This window comes from Erythrolamprus reginae, chromosome 8 (genome assembly GCF_031021105.1).
Source record: "Erythrolamprus reginae isolate rEryReg1 chromosome 8, rEryReg1.hap1, whole genome shotgun sequence".
In the NCBI taxonomy this organism is placed as follows: domain Eukaryota; kingdom Metazoa; phylum Chordata; class Lepidosauria; order Squamata; family Dipsadidae; genus Erythrolamprus; species Erythrolamprus reginae.
In genome coordinates, this window is record NC_091957.1 from 15000345 (window position 1) to 15015896 (window position 15552).

The 15552-nt window shown below is 48.1% G+C and overlaps 2 protein-coding genes across 4 annotated transcripts; both read left to right on the forward strand.

Moving 5' to 3' along the window:
* The first annotated feature begins 4636 nt into the window (after positions 1–4636).
* On the forward strand, positions 4637–6656 carry LOC139170731 (arylacetamide deacetylase-like 3). Of its 2 annotated transcripts, none has more exons than XM_070758221.1 (2): positions 4637–4695; positions 5776–6656. In XM_070758221.1, exons 1-2 carry the CDS (start codon positions 4658–4660, stop codon positions 6554–6556), a joined length of 819 nt encoding a protein of 272 aa, XP_070614322.1. In that variant the 5' UTR covers positions 4637–4657; the 3' UTR covers positions 6557–6656. The 2 variants fall into 2 exon arrangements, with proteins under 2 accessions (XP_070614322.1, XP_070614324.1); XM_070758223.1 differs by lacking the exon at positions 4637–4695 and adding an exon at positions 5561–5645.
* A 4965-nt stretch (positions 6657–11621) lies between these two features.
* On the forward strand, positions 11622–15552 carry LOC139170732 (arylacetamide deacetylase-like 4). Of its 2 annotated transcripts, XM_070758225.1 has the most exons (5): positions 11797–12057; positions 12530–12749; positions 13578–13641; positions 14539–14647; positions 14768–15552. In XM_070758225.1, exons 1-5 carry the CDS (start codon positions 11881–11883, stop codon positions 15311–15313), a joined length of 1116 nt encoding a protein of 371 aa, XP_070614326.1. In that variant the 5' UTR covers positions 11797–11880; the 3' UTR covers positions 15314–15552. The 2 variants fall into 2 exon arrangements, with proteins under 2 accessions (XP_070614325.1, XP_070614326.1); XM_070758224.1 differs by having other exon boundaries at positions 11622–12057; positions 14539–15552.

The following is a 15552-nucleotide window of genomic DNA, read 5'->3' on the forward strand; positions in this document are numbered from 1 at the left end:
AGCCCTCCTCTGCCGAGTCACTCCCACCTTCTTCTTCATCCGAGGAAACTAAACTCTGATCTGATTCTGTCGGCAATAACACAGGCCTGTGACATGTTGAATTTTCCCCTGCATCCACCTCCCCATTCCCTGGGGCAGGAGCCAACCACAACACTAAGGGAATATGATTGTATAGTGCTTGTTACACACAGTATCTCTCCATAAATAAATGTGACAATTGATACTGAGTTGATAGTGGGATTTGTTAGTTAGGGAACATTTCAGTATAAATTTTGCCCTACAGTAAATTAACTGAAGGGAACTCCTGGCCAATACCATTATAAGTATTTTATTTTAAGAAAATTTGTAGTGGTATATTCAGCTTCTTTAAAACATATCTTTTTGTAGTAGTATACTATGAATTTATGGTTTTATTTAGAAAGACAGTATTTGTAATGCTCAGCTCACATGGATAGGCTTGAACAAGGGACTGACTTCTCAGTAAAGTTTAACAATTATGTTCCCATATATGTTAGATACTGTTCTCCTAAATACTGCGCACAATGTATACGAGGAAATAGCAATTCTTTCAATGTTTATGGGTTTTGGAAAACAAAGCTAGCAATTGTTTTCTTCTCTATAAAGTAAGAAGTTCAACATTGGTTTGGAAGTGGTATGTGTTCTGCCGGCATGTCCCAACCGCCCATAATTACAGGGTAATTAGTCCAGAAAGACACACACCACACGATAGAAGGAAAACCAAAAGTCTTTATCAACAGAAAAGCAGAAAAAACTCCCTTTTTAAATGTCAAAGGGATTTTCTGCTGCAAACAAGGCACAGGTTAAATGCAGTCCAATTTCTCACCCAGTAACTGGGAAATTGAGTCCAAAGTCCAGAAAGTCCATACACAGTCTTGAAGAGGGAAACAGAAAAACCACGATCTTGACGAACTATGAATCAGATAAACTTCCACAAGCCTAAACCAGCATGCTGCTCTTTTTATCTGTAGCACTAATTACAGCAGCCCCACCCAACCACAGGTGACCTCACTTATCTCCTGAAATTATCCTTCAGTTGTTCTCTCCTATGCATCACTCTACGCATGCGTGGGTCTGTCATAAGTTCTTGTTCAGAATCCAGGGATGATAAGGATGATTAATCTCCTCCCGGGCTGTCTGCCAAACTCCCCCCTTCCCTGCTACTTACGCTTCCCTCGTCAGAGGAGCCTTCGTCGTGAGATTCTATCAGAAGCAAAACAGGCCTGGGGCATGTGGATGTTTCCCCCACATCCACCTCCACATTCTTTGGGGCAGGAACTGGGCCAGAGCCAACCACAACAGTATGTAGAAATTTTAAAAAAGATTTGTTTCAGACATGATAATCAAATTTGGAATTGTGGGCATTGCTATGCTTACAAATCAATTTTCAGCTTCTTTTTTTTAGTAGCGTCAAGAAGTGTATGAGCTGCCAACTAAATCATTTAAATTATGATAACAAATGTTACTGTGCATTGTTTCTGTCGAAACTAAATTTGCTTTTAGTATTGGATTTTATTGTATATTTTCATGATTGTTGTTAGCCGCCCCGGGTTTTCGGAGAGGGGCGGCATATAAATCCAATAAAACTTAAACTTAAACTTAAAATGTTTGTTTCATGTATCACCACTAGCATACTGGTAATTCCATAATCTTTTGAGTGACTTTTTAATAGTGAAATTTACTATTCCAAATCATTTTTTACATTTTTGGCTTTTTAGCATGGAAACATTTTAGGTATTTTCAAAGAGCGTCTTACCCAATCCTAATAATCAATTCATTGGCAGTGCTGATAAAGGTTTGTGGCATTTCTACTTTTGTGACTCAGGTTTTTTTTTTGCAATTATCAGACATTAATCAGTGAGGTGGCTGCAAAATCCCTGAGGGGAACGATGTCTCGGAGGGATCTAGGGCACCCCCAGCCAGGCGGGGTCACTCGCGAACGCCAATCCTAGAAAGAAGACTTGGACCCATTTCTCTCTGGGTGAAGTGACCCCGGTTTTGAGCCGCTCGCCTCCTTTTATTGTGAGCATATGCAAATAACAATGATTACACGTTTACACAAACATCCAATAGCATAACTCTAAGTATGACACAACCTTTTGCCCTGCCTCCCCTTGTCATCGTCTTGTCCTGCAACCTTTGCCCTGAATAAATCCTTATCAAGGCTTTGTCCGGTCACGTAACCAATTTCCTTGAGCAAATGTAATGTCCTTTCATGTAGCTAATTTCCTTGAGCCATTTGTCTTTATCACAGCCAATCTCCTGTTTACCATGAGCAATGCCTTTTATCGTTAGTTGTTTTATTATTGGATTGTCACATGCTGTTTTTATCATTGTTGTTAGCCGCCCGGAGTCTACGGAGAGGGGCGGCATACAAATCCAATAAATTATTATTATTATTATTATTATTATCATCATTATTATTATTATTATCACAGCCTCATCCTGTTGTCCTCAAGCAATGTATATTGCATCCTTTGATCACGTAGCTTTCATCCTTGAGTAATGTATACTTGTTATCAGTGGGATGTTGTTAAACAGTTTTATGCTCAGTTATTTCCTTTAGCAGTTTCCGCCAGAAGTGCAGACTAATTATGTGAATTACGTATAGTCCTATCCTGGCTATTATACAGTCAGAGTAAACAAGGCATATTATGCTAGAAGTACAGATATAATATAATCCTATCCTATCATATATGCTACATCGGTATACTACATCGGCTACAGATCAGAACAAGATGTCAACAAAAGTAAGCAAGTTCATTCATCCCATCAATAATAATAATAATAATAATTTATTAGATTTGTATGCCGCCCCTCTCCGAAGACTCGGGGCGGCTCACAACACGATAAAAACAGTATTATACAGGCACAAATCTAATATTAAAAAAAAACTAAAAACCCTATCATAATTAAAAACCAAACAGCACATACATACCAAACATAAATTATCAAAACATAGTCATAAATATCCTATTTTAAATAAAATAAATATTTGAAAATTAAATTATACAATTATGTAATTGTTTTATTTAACATATATTATAACATGAAATTTAAAAGTATTTCCTTGCATAGCCCTTATGCCAGTGAAAGCATTAATTTATTCAAGTGGGTTGCATAAATTGGTTTATCTTTTTAGGAATCTGTTTCAGAATTTGAGAATCTCTATGGTTTACTATTGACAAAGTACATAGAGCTGCTCAGACATGAATATTTATTTATTTATTTTTATTTATTTATTTGTTGTTTGTTTGTTTGTTTGTTTTATTTGTTTGTTTATTTGTTTATTTGTTTGTTTATTTATTTATTCATTCATTCATTCATTCATTCATTCATTCATTCATTCATTCGTTTGTTTATTTATTTATTTATTTATTTATTTATTTTGACTTCTTTGCCGCCCTGTCCCAAAGGGACTGCTGCTCAGACATTATACTTTTCTGCCCACACCGGAAATAAATTAGAGGGAACTTTGGCTGCAGGGTTATTTTCTGGAATTCTCCCTGGTATTTGTGTCGGGCTGATTGCCTATGGTTTACTGGGACCAGCCTCCCTTTTTGGCCCATTTTAAAGATTGGAACCACATCAGCTTTTTTCCAGTCCTCTGACACTTCCTCCATGGTCCAGGAGCCCGGAAAGTCTCCATCCAGTGGCTCTGTGACCACATCTTCCAAATTCCTCAGAATCCTGGGATGTCAACCAAAATTAATTTATCCACTTCTGTGCTTTGCTCAACAGGGAATTGTTTTAGAGGAGCTGGGTTTGGGCAGCGTCCCCAGTGTCTTACGGCTTTGGGTTAACGGAGTACCTCCATGTAGGGATCCGTCCCTTCTCATTCAGAACCAGAAATTTGATGGGGTGCCAGTGAGGATCTACTCGACCAGAACGGGGCCAACTGTGAAAAGGAAAGCTGTGCTTTACTTTCACGGAGGAGGAGGAATTTTCGGAAGCATCGGTAAGGCCACGTAAACTATTGCAAGCCACTCTCAGACAGCTAAGCTGAATATATATTCTCAGGGCAATAATAGCTGGAACCCTAAAAACTTCCCACGTAATGGCAAAACCCTTTCAGGTTGATGGTTGGCTACCAAGAGGCAACAGGGACATGTTCATGAAGTCCCCACTCTGTAGTACGCTCTGTAGTGATCCTACTTCCCTAAGTGCAATGCCAAGGCTATCAAAGGCGTTTGGCTTTCCAACCAGCCCTCCTTGTCACAGTCCTAAGTCTTTGTTCACCTTGTGTAGGCCCGTAAGAGAAACCAACAGCCTTTTCTGGGCAAACGGTCACCAAACCACTTTGACCGAACTGCTGAAAAGACCAAATTCATCAAAACACGGGATCCCCTGTTTGCTGAGCATATCTGAGCTGTTCTGAGAATGAAAGCGGAGAGGCCCAGCTGTATTAAGACCTCAGTTTCCTTTGCTCTCTGCCTTCCTTCACCCTAATCCCCCTGGGGGATTCCCCTATAGCTGCCCTCTGACAAAATATCCCAAAAGCAATGACCGTGGCCGTCCTTCAGCAAACCTCCCGCCAAGGCTTCAGGCAGGGAAAGAAAGAGGTTTTCGGGGGTGAGTTTTCATCCAGCGCAACTCTCCACTGCTCATTTCAGATTCCTACGAAAGAATCCTGCGCCAAATGGCCAAAGAGGGGGACGCGACGGTGGTAGCGGTTGGGTGAGTGTTACCTTTTTGCTTCTCTAATTTGCAGCACTGGGGGTTGTGCTGGGGGGGGGAGGGGTCTAACATTATGGTCCAGGCTGACAGCCTTGTATAGGTAAGCAAAGGAATGACACCGGGCCATCCGACTGCTCTCTGCAACACACAACACACAATCATACTGCATCAAGGGGCTTACGGAACCAATCTTTCTCCAGCTGGAAAGAGTCGAGCTGAGTCCCGAGATCTCCCCTGGGGATTTCATGGAAGCGGTAGTGAGGGAGAGCAGGAACAGCCAGGAGGAGGCAGAACGAGGGCGGGGGGGGGAGGGGACTTCCCAAGTGAGGAAGGGAGAATTCAGGACTCGGACCACTCCACTTAACAGCCCAGCTGCGTCTGCCTCTTGACCCACCCCATAGATAACTCTGCCACTATGACTAGATTTAAACGTTCTTGTGGTTGATTGGTTGGAGAACACCAGCTCCTACCTGAGGCAATCTGCACTGTGATTGGTTGCTGTGGGAGTGGAGGGGGTGTTTCCCTTTCCCCCCGCTTTTTTCTTCTGTGTGTTTTTTGATTTACCTCACACTGCCCCTGGTGACCTGACTACCTTGTTTTCTGTCAATATAGATGTAAAATATTTATCAATATATAAAATTCGGGACTCGGACCACTCTACTTCACAGCCCAGCTGCGTCTGCCTCTTGACCCACCCCATAGATAACTCTGCCACTAAGACTAGATTTAAACGTTCTTGTGGTTGATTGGTTGGAGAACACCGGCTCCTGCCTGAGGCAATCTGCACTGTGATTGGTTGCTGTGGCAGTGGAGGGGGTGTTTCCATTTTCTCCCGCTTTTTTCTTCTGTGTTTTTTAATTTACCTCATGGTGCCCCTGGTAACCTGACTACCTTGTTTTCTGTCAATATAGATGTAAAATATTTATAAATATATAAAACTAGAAATTTGGGTAAGCATCTCCGACTTCATTTGGACACCAGCTGCACAATTCCCTAACATATCCTTAGAACTGCGTGTCCAACAACTTAGCTGAGATTTACTCAGGATTAATTCACATAGTCATTTCTTTCTCCTTTCAGGTATGGACTTGCGCCAGAGAATCCGTATCCAAACCAGTATACCGAATGTCTGAAGGCTGCTGTCTACCTCATGAAACACGCAGACCGTTATGGCATAGACAGTTCCCGTATTATCATTTCTGGAGATAGTGCTGGGGCTAATTTTGCCACACGCATTTGCCAGCTACTGGTAGACCACAGGGAGCTGCCCAAGGTACACGCTCAGGCACTGATTTACCCAACACTTCAGGCCGTGGATTTATCTTTGCCATCCTATCAGCAGAACAGCAGATGTCCCTTCCTGTGGAGAAAACTGGCCATCTACATTGGCTGCCGCTATCTTAACAAGTCAACTTCCTTTACAAATTATCTTTTGAAGGGCAGCCACATCCCCAAGGCTACTCGACTGAAGTACCAGAAGTGGGTGAATGCCAACAACATCCCTGAACGATTCAAAGTCAGGGGCTACACAGAAGAAGACTACTCGTTGTCTGATTTTAAACCTCAGCTGTACGAAAAAATGAAAGAGACGCTCTCAGAGACTTATTCCCCTTTGCTGGCTGAAGATACGGTCGTCCGCAAGCTCCCTCAGACCTTCCTTTTGACCTGCGAGTTTGATGTCCTTCGAGATGACGGGCTGCTCTACATGAAGCGGCTGAGGGACAACGGTGTGCCAGTAACCTGGAGCCACGTTGAGAACGGCGTGCACGGAATAATGTCCTCTTTCGGCTATGGCATCCTGTCCTTTCCTTCAGCAAAAAGGATTGTCCGTGATGTCACCGATTTTATTAGACGCTTGTGAGGCCAAAATGAAACCAAACGAGAGGCATCACCTTTTCGTCTTATTCCTAAAACACAGAGAATTCGGTGGCCCAGAAAACTCTGCTTAAGGGCCAGTCAATCTACCAGAATCAGATTCAAATAAAGTTCTCTTGGTGTGTGTTTGTGTGTGTGTGTGAATTCACTTCTTTCAGTTGAACCCCAATGTCCAGTCCCCCAATGGCAAAACCCCATCAATTCAGCCAGAAAATTCCATTCCTCGGGAGGCTGGGGTGGGGTTTTTGAGGGGGAGGTGTGGAAATCTTCCATCCAAAGAGACCAGCAGGACAAATCCACCTCTTGCTTCCTACTCCCATGCCTCCCCACCCCCGGTGGGGTTGCATGCAGGGATGCTGAGCAAGGGGACCCTCCTGGCTGACCAAGGCAGGGCTCCGGGTGGCCATGTTGCATAGTTGCAGAAATGTGACTTCTCAGCCCAGGAGCATTGCAATTATGCCGATCGGGGCATGGCCCCTACTCCTCTTCCAGCATCTGATGCCTGTGGCCTGTCTCTGCAGTGACTCAGCTGAAGGGGGGGGGCATACCAGGCAGCAGTGGGCTTGGAGTGACGTCATCTCTGAGACCCCACGCAGGTAAAGAAACAACTCCACAGGAATCCTTCCGCATCTCCTGAGAAGGATCTCTGTTCACTCTGCTCACCAGGTTGAACAGATGCTTAGACTGTCTACTGTGGACCTCACCTCATTCCTAAGTGGTATTTAAACTCACCAGCGTGCCTAACACCCCTGTCCTAATGTTCCCTTTGATTTGTATCAATCTCATGTATTCCCAGTTATGTTTATACTTATATCTTGTATCGATAGCACTAATTCAATTCAATTCAATTTATTAGATTTGTATACTGCCCCTCTCCGAAGACTCGGGGCAGCTCACAACAGTAATAAAACAATATTACAGCGAAACAAATCTAATATTAAAATGTTTGGATCATGGCCAATTCAGGAAAGGATGGAGGTGAGCTTCACGGTTTGCACAACCAAGAATAGCAGCTCACCTATTCCGCAGTATATCTAAGTGCTGAATAGTTCGGGGAACTCAACCGCAGCCCCTTCAAGGAAAGAGGCTCCCTCCAGCTCCAGATTCCCAGAGGATAATGTGGGTCTGAGGGCTGGCCAGATGCCAGCAGGGCAGTGGAGGCTGTTCTGGACTTCCTGCTCTGCTCTTGGCCTGGGCCAGTTAGGATGACCTGCCCTAGATAGAGGATTCCTCCATGGACTGACCAGGCTGTGCAGCTCCCCTTCCTTTCCCGGAAGACCACAACCCGTCCTCTCGGAGGCATCCTGGGTTGGAAGCACCTCTTGCCTCCTGTCTATGCTAAAGTGACCAGATTTTAACATGGGTAAAACGGGACAACACTAAGGGGGGGGGGTTTCTTGGTTAAAAAATTGGTCTAGGAAATACAGTGTTCCCTCGATTTTTGCGGGTTCAAACTTCGTGAAAAGTCTATACCACGGTTTTTCCAAAAAATTAATTAAAGAATACTTTGCGGGTTTTTTCCTTGTACCACGGTTTTTCCCACCCGAGGACGTCATATGTCATCACCAAACTTTCGTCTGCCTTTAATAAATATTTTTTTAATAAACTTTAATAAATAAACATGGTGAGTAATAATCTAAATGGTTGCTAAGGGAATGCAAAATTGCCATTTAGAGGTTTAAAGTGTTAAGGGAAGGTTTGTGATACTGTTCATAGCCAAAAATGATGTATTTACTTCCGCATCTCTACTTTGCGGAAATTCGACTTTCGCGGGCGGTCTCGGAATGCATCCCCCGCGAAAAGCGAGGGAACACTGTAAATACTTATTTAACTAGCACTACTTTTTCCACCAACAAAAATACCCATTAAAATGTTAAGAAACTTTTAAGTTACAACCCACTTTTCTCCATCTCCAAGTCTGTTGGCTCTCCCATCTTCGTTTTTTTCAAGCAACCAAAACCTTCTCGGCCAGCTCTTCGTCTTTCTGTGCCTGGGCCTCTTTGGAATGCCGCCATTTCATTCACCAGTTCATGGGCAAAGTTACGGATGCATTTATTAGTATTATTTGTTCATTTATCAGCTGCCTGTCTTACCGTGAGGCTACTCCAGGCGGCTTAGAATAATGAAAAGGACCAAAAAAATTAAAATAATAAAAACCGTGTAAAGTTCTCCCTAACTTGTCCTGCATTCTTTCAAAAAAGGGGGACTTTTTAAAAACGCCCCGGGACGTGGGACAAATAGTTCAACATCGGGATTGTCCTGCCAAAAGCGGGACGTCTGGTCACCTTGGTCCAGTGTTTCCCAACCTTGACAACTTGAAGATATTTGGACTTCAACTCCCAGAATTCCCTATCCAGCAAATGCTGTCTGGGGAATTCTGGGAGTTGAAGTCCAAATATCTTCAAGTTGCCAAGGTTGGGAAACACTGCCTTAGTCTATGTAGGTTGTGTTAGTTGTATGGACTCTCTTGGGAGAGGGTTTATTGGGGCAGAGCACCAACAAAACAGAAGGTGAAGGGAATCTCATCCGAGCCTTGCAAAGGGTTCGCTTGCAATGCCTTCGGCTCTCTGTACTTGCCCCAAGGAGCTCTGGTAGGAATGGAAGCCAAGAGGCTGGGATATTATTTATTTATTTATTCATTCATTCGTTTGTTTGTTTGTTTATCAGATTTGTATGCCGCCCCTCTCCGTAGACTGGGGGCGGCTAACAACAATAATAAGACAATGTAAACAAATCTAATATTTAATTTAAAAACCCCAATTTAAGAAACCAATCATACATACAGACATACCATGCATAAACTTTATAAGCCTAGGGGGAAGGGAAAGTCTCAATTCCCCCATGCCTGACGACAGAGGGGGTTTTTAAGGAGCTTACGAAAGGCAAGGAGGGTGAGGGCAACTCTGATATCTGGGGGGCGTTGGTTCCAAAGGGTCGGGGCCGCCACAGAGAAGGCTCTTCCCCTGGGTCCCGCCAAACGACATTGTTTAGTTGACGGGACCCGAAGAAGGCCAACTCTGTGAGACCTAACTGGTCGCTGGGATTCATGCGGCAGAAGGCGGTCCCGGAGATATTCTGGTCCAATGCCATGAAGGGCTTTGTAGGTCATAACCAACACTTTGAATTGTGACCGGAAACTGATCGGCAACCAATGCAGACTGCATGGCAGTCTGAGAAACATGGCAGTCTGAGCCCAATGCCTGGAACTTCGGTCACTTGTCTTTCTGGAACGCCTTCTTTGGTTCAATAAAGGGCTCTCCTCCTCTGGTACCGGCACTGATGCCCTCTTTTCTCCTTGTTCTTCTGCTCCAAGGTGGCTGGGAAACCACCCGATGGAGAAAAGCAAACACCGAAGGGCCTTATCTGTGTTTTATCAGTATTTTTCTGCTCCGCTTGTTTCCTTGCAAAGGGAATGAACCAGGGAACCTGAGAACCTTCACTTGACCCGAAAGGACAAAAGTGCCCCCACACCAGGCCTGCAGGCTCATATCTGCAGCAGGCCCTAATGGTTAGTGCGCCCACGTACAAGTGAAAACTTCAAAAATTAGAACATCGTGCAAAAGTTCATTTATTTCAGCTATGCAACTTATAAGGTGAAACTAATATATGAGAGAGACTTATTACATACAAAGCAAGATCATCCAGGGCCCTTTGATGAGGTATCATCAGTACACTGATTATACCCAGCTGTACATCTCCACCCCATGTCCAGCCAACGAAGCAATGGAAGTGATGTGCCAGTGCCTGGAGGCTGTTGGGGTCTGGATGGGTGTCAACAGACTCAAACTCAACCCTGATAAGATGGAGTGGCTGTAGGTTTTGCCTCCCAAGGACAATTCCATCTGTCCGTCCATCACCCTGGGGGGGGGGGGAAATTACTGACCTCCTTAGAGAGGGTCCGCAACTTGGGCATCCTCCTCGATTCACAGCTTACATTAGAGAACCATCTTTCAGCTGTAGCAAGGGGGGCGTTTGCCCAGGTTTGCCCGGTGCACCAGTTGTGGCCCTACCTGGACTGGGAGTAACTGCTCACAGTCACTCATGCCCTCATCACCTCGAGGTTTGACTACTGTAATGCTCGATACATAGGGCTAGCTTTGAAGAGCGTTCAGAAACTTCAGATCGTGCAGAATGCAGCTGCGAGAGCAATCATGGGCTTCCCCAGGTATGCCCATGTTACACCAACACTCCGCAGTCGATGAAACAATGTCATCTGGTGGGATCCAGTGGAAGAGCCTTCTCTGTGGCGGCCCTGACCCTCTGGAATCACCCCCCCCCCCGGAGATTAGGATTTCCCCCCACCCTCCTTGCCTTTTGCTTGGGCCGTTTCCGCTTTGCATATGGTTTGTATGAGATGTACGATTGTTTTTTATATTAAGGGTTTAAAATTGTTTTAACCATTGGATTTGTACTGTTTTGTTGTTGTGAGCCGCTCCGAGTCGCTGGAGAGGTGCGGCATACAAATCTAATGAATAATAATAATAATAATAATAATAATAATAATAATAATAATAAGATAGTTCAAGTTGTGATTTGTCATAATTGTGACGATTATGGGGTTCAGCTGGGGAAAACTCCAAATCCACAATCTTAGAAAAATTATTGTGAAAAGGTGCAAAATCCCAGGCTCAAACAGTCCCACTCTAACCAGCTAATTAAACCACAACACCCGCAAAGGGTTCCTGGGCCTTTAAATGCTCTCTCAGTCTGGTTCAGTAGGAATCACAATCTTGGGGAAGGCTGCTGACCTGACAGTTGTGCCGAAAACCGCCCGACACCCTCCATAAGGATGATGGAGATTTGAAATGAGCCCCACCACCACAACCATGGATGGCCTGCAGGCCTCCTTAATGGTGCTTTCCCCTCTTGAGGTCCCCCTCCCTCAAGGACGTCCAGCAGAAGCGCTCCAGTCCGGCGGCTGGGAAAGAACGGCTGCTGGTCCAGTTACTGACACACGCACACGCGCGCTCGAGGTCAGAGTGGAAGTGGGGGGACTCCTTTTGAGGCTGCTTCCGAGCAACAGCGGCAACTCCCGCGGGGCTGGGGGGGTCGGCGGCGGAGGGGGGTTGAGATTAAGGGCTCCCCTGGTCCTCGCCGGCGGAGCTGTACGGGTGGAGGGGAGGGCAGGCTGTTCCACCGGCGTCCCGCCCTAAGAGCAGCAAGCCCCGCCTGAATCGGGAGAGGGGCCGAGCGGGGAGGAAGGTTGTGTTCCGAGGGCGCTCCGCCCTGCCCGCAAAGCTCGAGGCCCGGCGGCGCGGCGGCTCGCTCTCCCTGCCTCCCGCGCTCCCTCCGTCGGCGCCCGCCGCCCCGATGGGCTTCCCGCAGGCGCTGCTGGAGTTACTGGGCGCGGCGGTGCTTGCCGCCCTGATCCTGCTGGTGCTGGGCAGCATCTACTTCGAGGCCACCAACTCCCAGATGCCGGCCGGGCTGGAGCAGCCGGCCCGGCTCCGTCTCATCCACGCCTGGCGCATCGGGGCCGCCGTCCTGGTGAGAAGGTGGGCGGGCGGGTGGGAACGGAGGGAGGCCCCCGGACGCAATCCTTTGCCCCGCGGGAGGGAAAGCTCCGCCGAAAAGGCGCTGCTGATGCGCGGAGAGGGACCAGAGTGAAGCCGGTCGGGACTCGGGAGTTCCTTCTGCGGCTCAGCTAAGCTGGGGGTGCGGCGGGGCGCGGAAAAGACGGCTCAGTGCCCCCCCCCCCCCTCGCTAAAGTCTCCGGACTTCGGAAGCCCGAGGAAAGCACCGCGCTGCCTGGCTCCGAGCGAGGGAGGCGGCCGAGGCAGCCCCCCGCGCTTCGAGGGCTCCTCCAGACGCGGGAAGGGGAGGTCGGGGCCGCCAGGGGCCCAGGCTGGGCGCTTCCCTGCTCCATGGAAGTCCGAGCGCCTTCCGAGTCAGGGCCGGAGCAGGCGGGCTTCTGCATGCGAGCCGCCGCTCGAGCGCCTGCCTTTTGCTCCCCCGAAAGGGACGGATCTTGGAGAACCTGCACCTCTGCAGCCAGGTCCGGTTCGTCCGGTTTGTGCGCAGCGCTTGGAGGAAGAGGAGAGACCCGGCCCTGCGCATCCAGGACGCCGCCTTTGAGGGCATCCCCGTCCGCCTCTACCTGCCCAAAGCCCCTTCCGCCGCTGGCCCCAGGAAGGGCATCGTCTACTTCCACGGAGGCGGCTGGCTCTTCGGCAGCCTGGGTGAGTCCCGTGGCCGGAGCTCAGCTTCCTCCAAAGCAAGGGGTGGGGGGCACACTTGACATCTTTGAGAGTTATGGACTCCAACTCCCAGAATTCCCCAGCCAACTGGGAGAGTTGAAGTCTCAGGTCTTACAGTTGCCAGGTTGCCAAGACCTCTAAACTGAATGTCAGACCTGAATTGCCAAACTAAACTGATCCAAATGAGAAAATGGGTGAGCTTCAGGAGGGGAAACACAAAGGCAGGGGGGTCCAAAGGAAGAAGAGCTTTGCTGCTTTCACGCCTACAAGGCAGCGAGGGATCGTTTTCCATTCAGGGCTTATTTCTCTCTTTTTTAAAAATAAACGTTATTGATTTTCCATAAAAATTGACAAACATACAAACGAACATTTAACATGAAGTAGGGGTTACAATTTCTCCTCTTGTCATAGAAGTCAAATTTCCTTACAGAAAAAAGAATGCATTGTTAATACCTTAAGACAGTCAACATATTAATTTTAATGAAAAGAAGAAATTTTATTCAACCTTATATTTAAAAAAACCTTCATATATAAACAAGATAAAAAAGAGAAGATAAATCATTGCAATATATCTACAATTCTCACATAGGTTTTGCATTTAATTTTTCTTCTTATTTATCCATATATACACCTTATTCCAAATCACATAAAATTCTGATTCCTCTTGGTTATTTAACCTTGGTTACTTCTCAAGGACCTTGATGGAATATTTTTTTTGGGGGGGGGCGTCTACAGTGGGAGAGGAGGAGGAGGAGGAGAGGCCAGCATTGTCCTTCCAGTCATTCACGCAAATGATCCTTTTCCCCCCAGGGAGCCAGGAGCCCCTCTGCTGCTACTTGGCCAGAGAAAGCGACTCGGTGGTGGTGTCTGTGGCGTAAGTCGCCCCGAGTGGGGCTTGTATTCTTACCCTCCCCCCCCAGATCCTGGGAGTGCACGGAAGGCGGCCTAAGAGAACGAGCCACCAGCTTTGCTGGGCCAGGGTACCCAGCCAACATCCCCAGAAATCTTGGCTGAATATCCCCCCACCCCCCACCCCCAAAAAAAACCCCAGAAGGGGAGCAATGGCCACCATATGGATATAAGCAAATGGAGGAAGGCTGCCCCCCCAGAGGAGGGTCCTAAACCAGCAGTCACCCCCTTCCCGAGATGGGCTGGACATGGTTGTGGAGGTCAGAGGGGAAGGGACCCCTGCGAGCGGGTGAGAGGCTGGGCCTTGAGCAGCGCCAGGGCCGGAAATCAAGCAGGTTCCCGAGAACCAGGAGTGGAAAGTTTGAGTCGTTTAGAGCAGTGTTTCCCAACCTTGGCAACTTGAAGATATTTGGACTTCAACTCCCAGAATTCCCCAGCCAGCATTCGCTGGCTGGGGAATTCTGGGAGTTGAAGTCCAGATACCTTTAAGTTGCCAAGGTTGGGAAACATTGGTTTAGAGAACTGGCAAATAGCGCCTCTGGCTGGCCCCTATGGTTGGGGGTGGGGATTTTGCAGTGTCCTTCCCCTGCCACGCCCACCAAGCCACGCCCACAGAACTTTGTGGGGGGGAATTGAACTTCACCAGTGGGTGGGGGAGGAGGGGCCTCAACCGGGAGGCCATCCAAAGCAAGAGGGGAGAGCTAGTTGGCTGCTATTACTGGTGCCAGCAGCCCTTCTGGAAGGGAAGGCTCCCCCTCCCCCCCCCCCGTGCTCTTCTCCCTGGATGGAGGGGGTGTCAACCAAGAGGAGGAGCTTCTTCTCCTCCTCCTCCTCTCATTGGCCCCTCCTTCCTTCCCTGCAGGTACCGCTTGGCTCCTGAGCACAGACACCCCGCCCACCTCAACGACTGCCTCGCTGCCTCCACCCACTTTATGAAGGTCGCTCAGGACTACGGGGTGGACAGCAGCCAGGTCATCCTTGCTGGAAGTGAGGCGGGCGGGAACCTGGCCGCCAGGGTCTGCCAAGTCTTAGCAAGCCGACCAGGCCCCAGCAAGGTCCGCGCTCAGATCCTCCTCTGCCCTGTCCTCCAGGCAGTGGACTTCAACCTGCCTTCCTACCAGCAGAACCGGGCTGTGCCGCTTCTGTTCCGAGAACGGGCCGCCTTCTACCTGCTGCAGCGCTCGACGGGAGACGCTTCGCTCTTGGAGGACCTCTTGGAAGGGTCGCACATCCCGATGAAGCTGAGGGCGCAGTACAGGAAGTGGCTGAGTGTGGACCCCCTGCGGAAGGAGTTTAAGGCCAGGGGCCACCAGCCCACTTCCTACCTTCCTCCCGGAGGGGACGTCTGCGAGGCCCTACAGAGCCTGACTCTGCCCGAATGCTCCCCGCTTCTGGAGGAAGAGGCCGTCCTCTCACTGCTTCCCGAGACCTTCATCCTGACCTGCGAATACGACGTCCTGAGAGACGACGGGCTGCTCTACAAGAAGCGCCTGGAGGATCAGCGCGTCCTTGTGACCTGGCGCCACCTTGCGAACGGATTCCATGGGATTTTAGATTTCTTTGAAAGGGGCTGGCTCGGCTTCCCATCTGGGAAAAAGGGGGTGGATGATATTGTCAGCTTCGTTAAAGGCCTATGACCTAACAAGGACAACCATGTTCGGTCAGGAAGTAGGAAACGGGCATTTGTCACAAATTCAGTGCAGTTAGGACCAGCCCTGGAATTGAGCAGGTGGGATTTGGCCAACCACCTGCCTTTGCTTCCCACCACTGAGAAGAGGATGGAACGAGACCCTCTTGGCCAGAAACGTGTTTTCCATGCCGGCATCACGAGACACGGCCATGCCATACCGTCCTGTGGTACCGGACTTGTTATCTG

What these genes read in the sequence shown, in the direction of transcription:
- LOC139170731 (XM_070758221.1), top strand. Translation starts at nt 4,658, where the DNA reads ATGGCCAAAGAGGGGGACGCGACGGTGGTAGCGGTTGG. An exon ending in GCGACGGTGGTAGCGGTTGG is followed by an intron (nt 4,696 to 5,775) that starts GTGAGTGTTACC and finishes TTCTCCTTTCAG; the next exon opens with GTATGGACTTGCGCCAGAGA.
- LOC139170732 (XM_070758224.1), top strand. Translation starts at nt 11,881, where the DNA reads ATGGGCTTCCCGCAGGCGCTGCTGGAGTTACTGGGCGCGGCGGTGCTT. An exon ending in GCATCGGGGCCGCCGTCCTG is followed by an intron (nt 12,058 to 12,529) that starts GTGAGAAGGTGG and finishes CTCCCCCGAAAG; the next exon opens with GGACGGATCTTGGAGAACCT. An exon ending in CTGGCTCTTCGGCAGCCTGG is followed by an intron (nt 12,750 to 13,577) that starts GTGAGTCCCGTG and finishes TTTTCCCCCCAG; the next exon opens with GGAGCCAGGAGCCCCTCTGC.